This window comes from Schistocerca serialis, chromosome 7 (assembly GCF_023864345.2).
Source record: "Schistocerca serialis cubense isolate TAMUIC-IGC-003099 chromosome 7, iqSchSeri2.2, whole genome shotgun sequence".
Lineage (NCBI taxonomy): Eukaryota > Metazoa > Arthropoda > Insecta > Orthoptera > Acrididae > Schistocerca > Schistocerca serialis.
Window position 1 is genome coordinate 433,609,740 of NC_064644.1, and position 15,239 is coordinate 433,624,978.

The 15,239-nt window shown below is 39.7% G+C and overlaps 1 protein-coding gene across 1 annotated transcript in view; it reads left to right on the top strand.

Annotated features, from left to right (window-relative positions):
• LOC126412077 (N-acetylgalactosaminyltransferase 6) overlaps positions 1-15,239 on the top strand; it is a 154,622-nt gene that overhangs the window by 101,806 nt on the left and 37,577 nt on the right. The window contains exon 9 of the mRNA XM_050081481.1: positions 1,155-1,376. Within this exon, the coding sequence (XP_049937438.1) occupies positions 1,155-1,376 (222 nt within the window). The remainder of the gene's footprint in view (positions 1-1,154; positions 1,377-15,239) is intronic.

The following is a 15,239-nucleotide window of genomic DNA, read 5'->3' on the forward strand; positions in this document are numbered from 1 at the left end:
TTTTTTTTTTTTCATGTGTATCAGTTGTTTTGTCAGTTGGCCCTCTTGCAGGGACCAGCCTCACTTTCCTTGAATGAAATGTAGTTTGTTGTCTTCTTAACATTGCAAGTGCACCCATGTTATTGCCACTCGCATAGAGTTTTACCAGTGCTGCAAGCAAGCACATTAATCGTATCAGCTTTGGGATCTGGAGCTCCAGGGTCTAAGCTGTACATGTTGCTTGAAACTCCAAAAAATCCTATGGTTACTACATGGTTTGCGAAGCAATCATCCCCCTCACACTCGACAACTGATTTCGTCAGCTGGCCCTTCAGTGTGAAGATCCGTCCTTGGATGAAGTGTTTGACACATTTTGAGGTCTCCTGTCTCATAGACCAACAAATTGAGGCCTAGGGGGCATCACCATCATTGTTAGTGAGCCACAACAGTGAGTAGCAGCAGGTTCACTGAGCAAAGAGGATGTTGCTACTGGGCAAACCTAGCCACAGTGGACAAACCCAGCAGCAGCCACAACTGCAGGGATAAATTACAGCACTTCTTTCCTGCTCCTCTTGTTTTGTGCAACATGAGATATCAGCATGCCCCAGGTGGTGGGACATGACAAGTGTCACAAGAACCTAATTTCACCATGCTGTATCCACACCTTCTTCCACAAAGTCTCCCTCTACCTCTTTTATAGCTCCTCTTTCAATTTACTGCTCCACATCATCATATGCTGCACACGATTCCACCTGCTTGGGACCAGAAGCAGCTCGTCAGTGCCACATTCTTAGCCCATGCACATGCTGCCTCTCTGTCCTAGCCATCAGCCACTAGTTGATCTGAAGTGCTGGCTGCCAAAGTGTAGTCAGCAAGGACAGTGCTACTGTGCAGGTTTTGTGTGTGTGTGTGTGTGTGTGTGTGTGTGTGTGTGTTTTGTATAGCTCATGAGAGGGATTTGTCCAAAAGCTATCAACCGAACTTCCCACTCTTGTTATGTGCCTTTCGACTATTCAATGCCTCTACCATTTAGTGAGTTGTTACCTTTACTCCTTAAATAATTAAAAATACGCATTTTTGTCTGGTTTTGTGTGTATCTGCTGAATTTTTATTATTTTAGTGGTACTTCTTATGTTGCTGACTTACTTTATTAAATAATTGGTTGTTGATTACAGAATTATAGGCGTGTTGCTGAAGTATGGATGGATGAATATAAAGAATATTTGTATAAAAGAAGACCTCATTATCGAAAGATTAATCCTGGTGACCTCAGCAAACAAAAGGAACTCAGGGAAAGATTGCACTGTAAGCCATTTAAGTGGTTTATGGAGGAAGTTGCATTTGATCTCCCAAAGAAGTATCCACCTGTTGAACCACCAGATTTTGCTTATGGAGAGGTATGTGGAGATATTTTATCGAGAAAGGTTTTGTTGACTACTCTTACTATTGATACAAGCTTTCCATTTTGATATCTTTCGTTTTATGTACAGGGTGATTATAATTAGAGTTAAACTTTCAAACCGCTGTAGAAATAACACCACTGGTCAGAAGGATGTGAAATTGAAATGAAATATTATCAGAGAAGGGGAAAATGCATGGCAGAAGAAAAATAAATAGTTACAAAATATAGCCATGGATAGCACTGTAAGCATCATAAATTAATAGTGGTAGACTACAAATGACGAATGAATCATACAACAATGCCTAAGGTTTATGCTTGATGTTAAACAAACTGTACTACTCAGTGTACATGGGTGTATAGATGTGAGACTGTTAGTTACGTAAGCCCATCCACTTCGGCAAGGTCATACCATATTGGATGGGAAAATTCAGTTTTTAATTGTTCTGAGGCCAAAAACTGCATAAAAAGCATCAATCAGAATCAAATCAGATTATTAATTCCTGTGTGACAGGAGCAAAACACGTTCAGTGTGCTGTCCACGGTTTTCTGCAACAAGTTGAAATCGAGAAACAGCATATTCCACAACTGATCGAAGTGTTTCCAGGGTCACGTTCAGAATGTGTTGCGCAATGCGTGCCTTCAGTGCAGCTAAGTTTGCAATCCTAACACTGATCACAACTTCTTTTAGATAGTCCCACAGCCAGAAGATCAAGTGATCGGAATGGCCATGCTGTAGGGAAATGGTGACTGATAATTCTAACATATCCGAAATGGGACTTCAGCAGCTGGTTAACTGGATTTTCAATGTGCAGAAGTGCACCATCTTGCATAAAAATGATCCCATCCACACTTCCATGCTGTTGGAGAGCTGGAATGATGTGGTTGCGCAAAAGAACTCATAGTGCTTACCAGTGACAATACAGGTAACGAGACCAGAAGCACCCGTCTCTTCGAAAAAATGTGACCCCGTGCTAAATGATGCCATCAACCCTCACCACACAGTGACATTTTCAGGATCAAGTGGTACTGGTTGATTTGCGTGTGGATTTTCCATAGCCCATATTCGACAATTCTGTGTATTGATGTATCCTGTCAGATGGAAGTGGGCTTTGTCTGTCCACAAAATCTTCCCCAGCCAATCATTGTCCGCTTCCATGTGAGCAAGAAATTCTAATGCAACGCTGGCAGGTCGACAGGAAGCAACTTGTGCACATGGGTAATTTTGAATGGATAGCAAAGAAGGGCATTTTGTAGGATTTTACGCTCGGTGCTCAAGGACAATTGTCAGAGCACTACACGTTTGCACACCACCACTCATCTCCTTGTGCATTGCTGTGGCCACTGCTTCCACTGACATTGAGTCAGTTCGTTTCCTCCCTCTACCAGGTTGCACACCAAAAGAACCTGTCTTTTCGATGTTCCAAATCATTTTCTCCAGACCCACGGCAGTCGTCAGACCAACGCCTTTTTTCAAACCCTTCAGTGCCTGGAACTTCTTCAGAGCTACGTGTCCACAATCATCATTCATGTAATACAGCTTTACAAGTGGAGCACGATCATGCATTGAACCAGTCATGGCGAACATCGCAGATGCAAAAGGAGGAAAAGCCGTGTACCTGGAATGTTTATACCAACTTTGATGGGTTGTGCGCATGATAGGTGTTTTCATTTACATATTCTGACACATACGACACCATCTATTGATCAATTTTCTTCTTCTGCCATACGTTTTCCCCCTTGTCCGATAATATTCCATTGCAATTCGACGTCATTCTGACCAGTGGTGTTATTTCTACAGCATTCTGAAAGTTTAAATTTAACTATTATCTCCCTGTAAATCAGCTGTATCACCCAAGCTTTGGAAAAAGATATCAAATATGAATTCATTCAGGACTTTCACTACCACTCTATCTCCTGTGAGATATCTTAACACAACTGAAATACTGCCAAAATCCTCCCTCTTCCCAGAGAGAGATGTTTTACTTTCCTTCTAAATATGCTAGTTCATTACCATGGCACTCCTGCTTCCATTGTTGCTCTTTATGGCTCGTCCATCAGTAAACAATCCAGATACAAAGCCTTTCTCTTGTCCCATACATTCACCTCCTCCTATTGCAGTCTTTTCACAGGCTTCTTTTAGCCAGTCAGAAGTAGGTCCGCGTGTTGTGCTGAAACTACTGAACATTTTTTGCTTGCTTTTATGATTAGACACACAAATTAATAAGGTTACCATTCTATGTGCATGAAGACAAATATTTAGTGCATCAAAATTGATTGATTGAGAGAGAGAGAGAGAGAGAGAGAGAGAGAGAGAGAGAGAGAGAGAGAGAATAAACTTGAATAGTTTTTATTGTCCATAATAAGAGCTTTTTGATTGGGGTGTTTGCTTTTTCAAAAATTTCAAATTTTTTTTCCCTGAAGTGGTCTTTGTTTGTTTTCTGCTGTTGACTCTTTTTATGTTTTGAACAAATGATTGTTTCTGACAAGAAGCAGCAGCATTTCCTTGCTAGTGAACAGTGTGCCTTTGACTTGAAGTGTTTCTTGTGTAATGTTTGAGATGTTAATGATCAGTTTTGTAGAAGTTTGGTGGTAATTGCTGACAATGACTTAAGATTTAAGCTCACGTTTGTGCTCGACTGTGGATGAATCTCAGACATCATCGTAAGATTCGGCAGTAAATTCTGGAAGCCAATAATTTAGTTCAGTACCTAACTGCATAAATAAATACAGCATTCTCAGATCGATGTGCCATGTATGTTTTCTCTGAAATACAATAACTCTTTATGTTAAACATTTGTTTAGGTGAAACATTACAATAATTTCTTGGCTCTCAATCACAATGTAAATGCTATGTTGACAGGTTGAGGTACAACAACAGAATGAATGCATATTTCAGTTTCTTTTGTTGCTTTAGTTGCTTTCTCTATTGTCATCTATGGCTTTTACTAGAAGACCAATGTGCTTCTCCAACCTTTGGAGATAATTCATGGACCATGCACAAATGCCCCTGCAGGTAGTGCCACTTGTGTAGTTAATGCAATAATCATTACATTTTGAAGAAACGTGTCGTTTCTCCAGATTACTTGCCTCATGACTGATTTTTGATCCCAAGCACATAAGCCTTCATTAGTGTATTGCAGAACCTTACAAGGGCATTCATAGATGTGCGACCCATACTTGGCACAGCTATAGGAGTAGAACCAAAAATAACTATTCTCTCTTTACGGGAAGATTCCTGGTGTGGTCAAAATACTTTGACTGGTTTTGTTTCCAGTTGCTGTACTGTGGACACTATATAATACTGCAGTCAACAGTGAGAGTTAACGATCTATGACTCTGACCATCTGCAGAGTGAGTGGCAGCGTAGGGTAACAAGCCCGGCCTCTCTCTTGTACAGGTACCAGCAGACACCAGTGTTCAGGTTTTCTGTGAAAGCAGAACTGACACACATTCAGAGGGATTGCCAATTCTTTTTGGAGTTTGTTTAAATTATGTATGAACACTGTGATGAACCAAGATAAGTCTCTTCACACATTTCAAAATAAGAAAAGAAAACGTTGAGCAATGCACAGCCTGAAGCAAAGTGGAGTGTGCAAAGAATTTGGTAACAGCCACCACCCAATTGCTTGCTGAGGTTTTCAGCATTGTAAATGAAGTAGTTCAGGTCTGACCTCTACCAGTATCTTATGCAACCCTATTTCAAAACACCCCCATGTAAAACTGCCATGTTAAAGTGCCCACATGACAACAACTTCAAGCAGTAGACAAACATGTATGTTCCTTTGTAATATTATTGGTCCAATGACAGAGTCCTAATTTGCTGTACACGGCATTAGTCTTACAGAGACCATTCATCTGCCCCAATGAGAAGTTAACTTATGAATGCACTGATATGTATTGCATTCAAACTCGCTCTTTATTTTGCAAATATGTTCTTCTGCACTTTCTTTTTCCAAAATGGGCTTCGTCAGATGTCGTGCATTAGCAGTAAATGAACATTTGTTACTTTATCAATATTTATATGCAGACAATTAGACTATTCCACACTGTCTGTGATAATACAGTTCTCTTTGATAACACCATTCATCTGGGTGATGTACATTATGAAAAGTATCTACTAGGTAATTTCACAATTTGAGACAGAATTCATGTCTACCAGTCTGTGCTGAAAAGTAATGCCTTTGAATTTTTTGTGTGAAAGCTCATAAAGTTTTTTAAATAAAACAAACCTTATTAACAGTCTACAGCCTTATTCTTTATCTCTACATATTTATTTTTTAACGTAATCACTGTGGTGATGAACACATTTCTCCTAACAAGAGACCAGTTTGTAGGAAATGTCACTGTAGAATGTCTGACTTTGTTGACGGAGTCAGAACCTCACCCCTACTTGCACTGCTTCGTAACTATCCAAGTGAAGTCCTCAAAGGTGTTATTTAAGTTTTGGAAACAGATGAAAATGTGATGGGGCCAAGTCTGGGCTCTATGGAGGATGATTGATGGCTTTGAACCAAAGGTGTGAAATTGTTGCAGGTGTCACAGTGCTCATGTGTAGTCTGGAATTGTCATTCTGAACTCTTCAAATTCGAAACTTGATTACAATATGCTTTTCCTCACACACTGACATAGTTACTTTATACACTGCCATGTTAAACGCTACAATTCGGATCCCTCTAATTAAAAGTCCGGAGGCATTACTTTTCAGCACACCCGCTGTCGATTTTTCAGGTGGCGAAATATGACTTGCAGGAGAACATTTGTGAAGTCTGGACTCTAGGAAACAGACACTAGAAAAATTGAAGCTGTAAGGGTGGGTTTGAATTGTGCATGGATAGCTCAGGTGGTTGTAACTTTGCCTGTGGATGACAAGGGTTTGTATTCAAGACCTGCCCCAAACAGAGTTTCAATCTGTCGGTAATTGCCACAACAATTTACACTGTCCTGTACAGTGAAAGGTTCATTCTTGATTCAACTAAGCAAGTGTCAATCTACATTGTGTCACCAGTGCCAATCTGTGTCTAACAACAGATTTGTCCACTCAGTTACTGAATATGTCCCACAAGTCAACATTGACCACATATACAAAGTTCAGTTCCCATCACAAAATCTCACAAGAGATATCTATTGCACAGTACAGTCAGAAAAATTCAGAAGGTATACACCACTAAATTCTTAGGCCTCCACATAGCAGGGTTAGTTAGGAATATCATGTCCTCCAGGCCATTAAAAGTTTGTCATCAGCTACTTTTGCCTTTAGGACAGTCTCATGTATTGATGACATTAGTGTCACAAAGTTCACTCTGTTATGTGCTATGGAATTATCTTCTGGGGCAGTTCACCCACATCAAAGATAATGTTCTCGTGCTGTGTGGTTGACAATCCCTTGCAAGATGAAACCATTGAAATCTACCATGATCACAATAAAAGTAAAGAGACTGATTTCCATTGTAGTTTTGAAAATGTAACCCAGGTACAGAAAGAGTGACATTATTCCATTATTATATTATTTAATTCATTGCTAAACATCAGAAGTATACATCAGAGTAGTGCAAAGTGGCTCACCATGCATTACTCTGAGCCTACAGGCTTTTCCAGTTTGGCCTGCCGTACTCAATGTGGCCATCTTACAGCCTATGGCTCTGGGGTGCCTCAGCCCTCCACCGTCAGCTGCACTGGTACCAACCACAGTCGATTGCACTGAGTGGGCTGCATCAAGAGCAATGCTAAGTAGATGTACTGCGCTACCGAGGTGGCAAACCGACACTCACATGCTGAACATTACTATGTGGCATATACAGGCCATTGCCATTTCCTATCACTGAGAGTTATTTAATAAAATTTGACATTGCCAGATGGGAGCATGCAACCTATTTGAAATGCTATTTTATTCACAAATGTCTTAATCACATTTGTTAGATATACTTTAAGTGACCACAATGAACTTGTATACACAATATTTTTCTGGTGATCTTCTGAAGAATTAAGAAGTTTTTTCCTGTTTGTCTTCCATTTTGCATATCTCTCCAGCCGTCTGTCGTCAACATTTGCCCACAAAGCAAAACTTCTTTTCTTTCGCTGGTAGTGGGCTTATGTAGAATTTGGTGAGAAAGTTATCTCTTCATGGCTATTACATGCCTCTTTCACCACCTGATCGGGAATACACAAAAGCCTTTTAATATATTGTTTTACAAATCAGCACCAATGTGAACCCTACTATGAATATGAAAGTCTGTTGAGAATAAAAACAAATGTTCTGTTAAAATTAAAGTTTTCTGAGCATGTCTTATTGTGAATAACTATCACTGATGAAATCAAAATTTCAGCCATGGGTACAGTGATCTTCTTCTGAGTCTACTTGGTTTAATCAGTGATAGTTATTTATGAACAATGTGGAACCATACCCAGTAAACTGTCATGTTAATTAACTCGTGCTGCAAAAGCCTATACAATTGTAAATGATGTGTTGTTGAAAATATTTAAACTGTTTCATTGAATTTCAGTGCTCCAATAAGGTCATTCACAGATTCCATGGTGCGATCTGATGAAGTATCCCCATATCTTTGGCTACTATTTGGGCAAGAGAACATGAAATCTGAGCCTGTGAGGCTTATGTTAGATAATGTTACTAATCTTGGTTTTGCCTGTCTTCTTTGTCTTACCTCTGCCATGACTTCACGTCTCCTTTCTTCAGATATCAGTTTTAGGTGATGAAATAGTTGGCCAGAGAAAAGTTGCTAGCTTATGGTGCTTCTGAAAAATTTATCTTTCCTCTAAATGTGAGGCATTTACATAAAAGTTGTGCTTGTGAGGCTCTTCGTTTCTGAGACACCTGACCTGAGTGCTGTTATAATGTTACCTTTCATGGCAACAGAAGGTGCAGTCTAGGTGATTTGTTCAACTCCAGTTTCTACATTTCTAATTCATTGAACACCTCCTTTAAAGACAGCAAAAAATCTCACATTTGAAAAGGCCTGCCATAAATTAAATACTTACATACAAAAATTACAGTAAAGGAAAAGCATAGATACTATAAGAAGAGAATTTAGCGTGCTGATAAATTCCATCAATTAAAGTTACTTCTCCCTTTTCAGTGAGCTTTTCACTAAATACCAAATATTGGCTTTCTACAGAGCGTAACATAGACAATCACATATTCCAGCAAATATTGTTGGACTGTTCCAGTGTTGGATCAAGAGCATTGAGAAGGCCACTTTTATTTGTCTGAATGAAAAATTCTTTCACCATAGGCAAAAGAGCGTGAACTTGTGGACAATTGACGTATATATACTCCGCATAAAAAGCATTTTGTATGATGTATTTAGCATACAGCAGGATCATTTAAATGATGAGTGATGACAAAGTGTTGCGACAATGTTCGCACCTTGTTTGCTCATAAAGGAATGTCTTTCAAAGCAATATTGTGGATACCAAAAGACATAAATGTTGACTCAGGAATTCTCTTTGAATGTTAACATCCATGTTTGGTTCATCTGGGATCTGGATCATAAAGAAAACATGGGATCTGAGGGTCCAGTCAACAACATAAGAGACAGTACATGTTAGATAATGGTTCCTTCTTGCACTGTATGTCCACTTATCTGTAGATGCTGAGAATTCACTCTTGTTATATAAGTAGGAACAGGACAATTTGTGAAAACGGTAATGTGAAAAAAACACAAAACTGGCACTTTTCAGTGAAATAACATGAAATTGGCAATTTTTACAAAATTGACAAAAACATCAAATTTGCCAGAAAAAAAACCATGGAATCAGGCAAAAAAAGTAACACCAAATCTGGCAAGAAAAGTAAAACCAAATCCACAAAAACAACGCCTAATTGGGCAAGGATTAATATTGAATTTTACAAAATATAAAGCTGAATTTGATTAAAAACAACAAAATTGCAAAGAAAAACCAGAATTGGAAAAAAATAACACTGGAAGTGGGGGTGGGGAGGGACAAAAATGGATATTTGAAAACAAAAAGAGCAAAAGTGACAAAGTACCAGCAAATTCAGTAAAAAAATAGCGAAATTGGCAAAGAAATCAGCACAAATCTGGAGCAAAAAGGTAGCACTGAATCTGGGGCGAAAAAAGTAGCATGGAAATTGGCAAAAAAAACAAAAACAGTTTTCGCAAAAAATATTACTGAATTTGGCAAAAAAATTAAAACCCTTCTCCTGACCCTAAATGTAAGCAGTTACATCAGGCATAATTATACCTCATAGCCCTCTACCACTTTCTGCCACATGTCACAACCCGGTTTTGGGATGAGGCTTTTGTGTATACTTTTCTGTAAATAGTTTCATTGTCAACTTATGCCTGAGCAAGACAGAAAAAACCTTCATATCCTGTGTAGGATAAATTGCTACTCACTATATAGTGGATATGTTGAATCGCAGATAGGCATAACAAAAAGATTGTCAAACAAGTAGGCTTTCAGCCAAAAAGGCCTCCTTCTGAATTAAACAAAAGAGACACACACACACACACACACACACACACACACACACACACACACACACACACATTTTTCCATTGTTTGATTTCACCTCCCATAGTTCAGTACAATCTCAGGTCTCATGCATACCCAACCACACATTTATGAATGGCCATTAGTGGAGCAGGTTTAGGAAGACATTTTTAGTCATCAAAAGACCCTTGTTTATTAGACATGCTTAGATGGTGAGAAATGTACGAAGTGTCACTTGATACTTTAGCATGAGCAGAACTTTCATTGTGCAGCGAACAGCAAACAAAATTAATCTTTTTCACATCAGCATCCACTACAGGCTTAAATATCATCCAAACCAAAAATTTAAATTTGTTTCAGGATTTGTGGCTCTATTCCACCATTGATTAATTTTTCTTTTACTTTTTCTGAGGGTACCTCCTTCGTTTGCAAACTGTGTTTAGTTCTGCACTCATTTTGCACAATAAGCAAAGAATGGGAACATTGGTGGTAATTGTACTACACAATCTGCCCCACCAGCCCACTAAGCATTCGTCTGCTCATCATTCATAGACCATAGCTCATAACAGCAGTCATCGCTACCACTACTCCGTAGCACACCAATGCTTGGATGTGGCACTGCTCGGTTCGTGCACTTTGTCTGAGTCTCTCATAACTCAATGTGGCAATGGCTTTTGGATTGGATCTCTGTGCGTGATTCTCGTCCATCTAGTAACAGTGCATTATTTTAAAATAAAATGAAGTGGAATTTACTTGATAAAACTTTTTATTCATTAGTTGTATATTTTAGCAGTTGCAAAGACTTTTGTGCAAATAATGTTATTGTTTGTTTGTTATGTATTATTGTGAATTCAGTGCTAAACCTTCCATGATGTCTTTTTTTCACTTTGCTCTGTTTTTATGCTTTTATTTTCCCTGCAACTGTTTTTGTAAAGTAAATGTCCTTTCCCTTGTTGCATGTTCTATTTAATTTATATTTAGATATTCTTTGACTCATTTCACATCCTAGCTTCTCACAAACATAAAAGGATCTACAGAACATGCATATAAATAAACTTGAACAGCTGCTTCACTATCTGTAACATTTGCCAACCACCAGTATTTTTTCAGCCAGGGAGCAGCACATTTGTTAGTGAGTGAGTAGTATTTTTGTTTGTTGTTTGTTTTTTGTGTGTGTGTGTGTGTGTGTGTGTGTGTGTGTGTGTGTTTGGGGGGGGGGGGGGTGCGCGCGAGCGCATGTGCACGTGTTGGGGCGGTGGGGATCTCATACCATGACCTGCCTCCTCCACACTGAGATTTATGTGAAAATATGCTATGCATGGACATCATTACATATTTGATGGATGTGACTGATGCTTGATCTTTTCATTTGCTTATGCGCATTACTTTATACTTGATATAAATAAAATAGAAAGAAACATTTCACATGGGAAAAATATATTAAAAACAAAGATTCCGTGACTTACCAAATGGGAAAGCGCTGGTAGATAGACACAATAAAAAACACACAAACGCACACACAGAATTTCAAGGTTTCGCAACCAACGGTTGCTTCGTCAGGAAAGAGGGAGGGAGAGGGAAAGACGAAAGGATGTGGGTTTTAAGGGAGAGGGTAAGGAGTCATTCCAATCCCGAGAGCGGAAAGACTTACCTTAGGGGGAAAAGAGGACAGGTATACACTCTCTCGCGTGCGCGCGCGCGCACACACACACACACACACACACGTATCCATCCACACATATACAGACACAAGCAGATGGATACGTGTGTGTGTTTGCGAGTGTATACCTGTCCTTTTTTCCCCCTAAGGTAAGTCTTTCCGCTCCCGGGATTGAAATGACTCCTTACCCTCTCCCTTAAAACCCACATCCTTTCGTCTTTCCCTCTCCTTCCCTCTTTCCTGACGAAGCAACCGTTGGTTGCGAAAGCTTGAAATTCTGTGTGTGTGTTTGTATGTTTTTTATTGTGTCTATCTACCAGTGCTTTCCCGCTTGGTAAGTCACGGAATCTTTGTTTTTACTTAATACTTGGCTATGTTCAGGGTCAGCTGCAATATTTACCTCAAACATTTATCACCTATATGTCATTCTGCATTTCACAACTTTGTAACAATGTGATTTCAGAGAATATAAATGTGTTGCTTAAGGGTAGACTGAGACACCTGTTGACAATATTTGCCATGTCACGGGTAGTGACAGTACTATGAGATGACCGAGAGACATGTCATGTCCAGTGCTAAACTTAACTTCTGACATTGTCTTTGCATTGAGAAAGATGAGCCATATTCTGTTCCTGCATCCCATGGACAACCAGTTCATTATAGATGGATCACAAGCTTGGATTGTTTTGAGGTTTAGGAAAGAAATCACCTGTACTCTTCCAGAGGAACCATCCCACCAGCATTTGCCAAGAGCAATTAGGGAAAATCACAGAAAACCTAAATCAGGATGGTCAGATGCAAATTTGAAACATCTTACTTCCGAATGCATGTGCACTGCAGTAACCATGGCACAGCCTTGCACATAATTCTGTTCATAAGGCCTAGACCAAATCACATGCATGGCCTGATACTCTGTTGGCATGTATTTTATTTATTAACTGACACTGCAGAACTGTATCTAAGACTATCCTGAAGTCCAGAGACACACTACCAACTAGAGCTCCCCCATCTAGAGTTTTTTGGGTCATGTGAAAAAGGAAGATTAAGGATTAATGTTTACATCAACAAAGAGATCATTAGAGATGGCACACAGCCTTGGATCAGGGAATGAAACTGGCTGTCATTTTCAAAGGACTGACTCTGGCATCAGCCTTAAGTGATTTAGCGAAACCATGAAAAACCAAAATCTGGATGGCCGTGGATTTGCAACTGCCGTCCAATAGAATGTGAGTGTATTCTCTTACTGCTGTGTAGTCTCACTTGGTCATTCGATCTACTTTCACATGGCTGGTGTATGCAAAATGTGTGTTTACTTCTATAGATAAGTTAATGTGGTCTCCAAATAAATTTAAATCCAAGTGAAACAGGTTGGTTGGTTGGTTGATTTGAGTGAGGGGACCAAACAGCGAGGTCATCGGTCCTGTGAAACAGGTTTTCCATTATGAGATTTTTCACTCCGCAGCGGAGTGTGCGCTGATATGAAACTTCCTAGCAGATTAAAACTGTGTGCCGCGCCTAGACTCGAACTCGGGACCTTTGCCTTTCGTGGGCAAGTGCTCTACCAACTGAGCTACCCAAGAACGACTCACATCCTGCCCTCACAGCTTTACTTCTGCATCCTTTCTTTCAGGAGTGCTAGTCCTGCATGGTTTGCAGGAGAGCTTCTGTAACATTTGGAAGGTAGGAGACGAGGTACTGGTGGAAGTAAAGCTGTGAGGATGGGGCGTGAGTCCTGCTTGGGTAGCTCAGTTGGTAGAGCACTTGCCCGTGGAAGGCAAAGGTCCCGAGTTCAAGTCTCAGTCTGGCACATAGTTTTAACCTGCCAGGAAGTGTCAGGTTTTCCATTATTATACAACGGCCTGCCTACAGTGAAGATGACCATTCATCACATACCTGAGCCACTGAGTGGTCAGCGTGTAACAAGCTTGAAAGCATTGCAGGGGTTTTGGTCAATGTTCTTCTCAAGAGCTAATTGACACAGAACACTCAAACACATGTAACTGTGCTTTGTGTTAGAAGGAGGACATTGTTCAAAATCTCACTGACATTTTTGCTCATTTGATGTGTGCTTTCATTCAGTCATTTCCTCATCTATATTTTTATTCCTTGCATAATTTGTATTGCACCCAGAACTTTGAAGTATCAGATTGACATCAGTGAGTTTTTTGGTGTGCAGTTCAGAGCACCTTTCCATTCACACTTCCCAAAAAATGACTAGAACATTTGATTGCTTCAAGGATCTCCAATAAAATTACAGCTCTATACAGAGGAGAGCCATTTCTCGAGTATAAAAAATATGCAATGTAACAGGTTCTGGGGCTTTCCTAAATGCAAGAACTTTAGTTGCCTCTTGAATCAAGAGTTACTTGTATCTGTGGTTGCCGTTTTATGTTCATATGACTTAGGAGCCCCCTCCCCCTCACCCCTCCCCTTAACCATGGATGTTGGACCTTGCTGTGGTGGGGTGGCTTGTGTGCCTCAACAATACAGTTATCCGAACTGTAAGTGCAACCACAGTGGAGGGTTATTAATGGAGAGGCCAACTAAGCATGTAATTCCTGAAGAAGGGCTGCCACATTACCAGTAGTTGCAGGGGCAACAGTCTACACCAGTGATTTTGTTTTGAAAAACATTTTGTTTGAAAAAACTGCAGGCCATATGCAGCCTGAATTAAGTGTTCGTGTGACTCACAATTTTCAGCTGTATTCTATAACACACGCCCTGTAACTAACAGTCAAAGCCAAAGAAGTCGTCTAACATGTAGATCTTATTTAGAGAGTAGTTTTCCTGCTCAGGAACAAACAGAAATACTTACAGAGACAGTAATATTTTAAGACATTCTTAATTTTTCTCATTTGTGATTGTGTCTTATATTGCATAATGCATTTAAATTTAAGCACAGGTACTGTTATCATCCATTCATGCAGACAATACAAGAACACTGTATCAGGCAATTGTGGTGTCACAATTTTGTGGTCACTAAGTGTGGTAGCAGTCTAAATCAAAGAGATGTTGACACGACTTAATGAGCACTACTTTCGGACAGGCGGCCAACTTGTCGCGGCTTTAATATAGTTAGTATATTGTGGGCTCATAACATACTATATTATATATTACCAAATAATAATAATAATAATAATAATAATAATAATAAGATTGGTAGATATGTGGCCTGAGGTGTTCCCCCATATTGTCAGTATTGGCTATTGAGCAAAAAAGTTTGACAATCACTGGTCTAGGTGATTGGCTGATCTGGCATTCTAACAATCACCAAATGGCTTTGCTATGCTGGTACTGTGAACAGCTTATAGCAAGGAGAGACAACAGGTGCTGATTTTCCTTAAGGCATGAAGCTTTTCTGTGATGATGGCATCTTCTTGGAGAAAATATCTTCGAGGTAAAATAATCTGCCATTCGGATCTCCAGGCGGGGGATACTCAGGAGGATGTAGTCATCAGGAAAAACAAAACTGGCATTCAGTACATAAGAGCGTGGAATTTTAGATCCCATACTCAGATAGGTTGGTTAGAGAATTTGAAAAGGAAAACGGATAGCTTGGAGTTAGACATAATGGCAGATAGTGAAGTTCAGTGGCAGGATGAACAGGCCTTCTATTTGGGTGAGTGGAGGGTTCTAAATTCAGAATCCAAAAGGCCGTAATGCAGGAGTAGATCCAATAATGAATAAGCAAATAGGAATGTGGGTAAAATCCTATGGACAACTTAG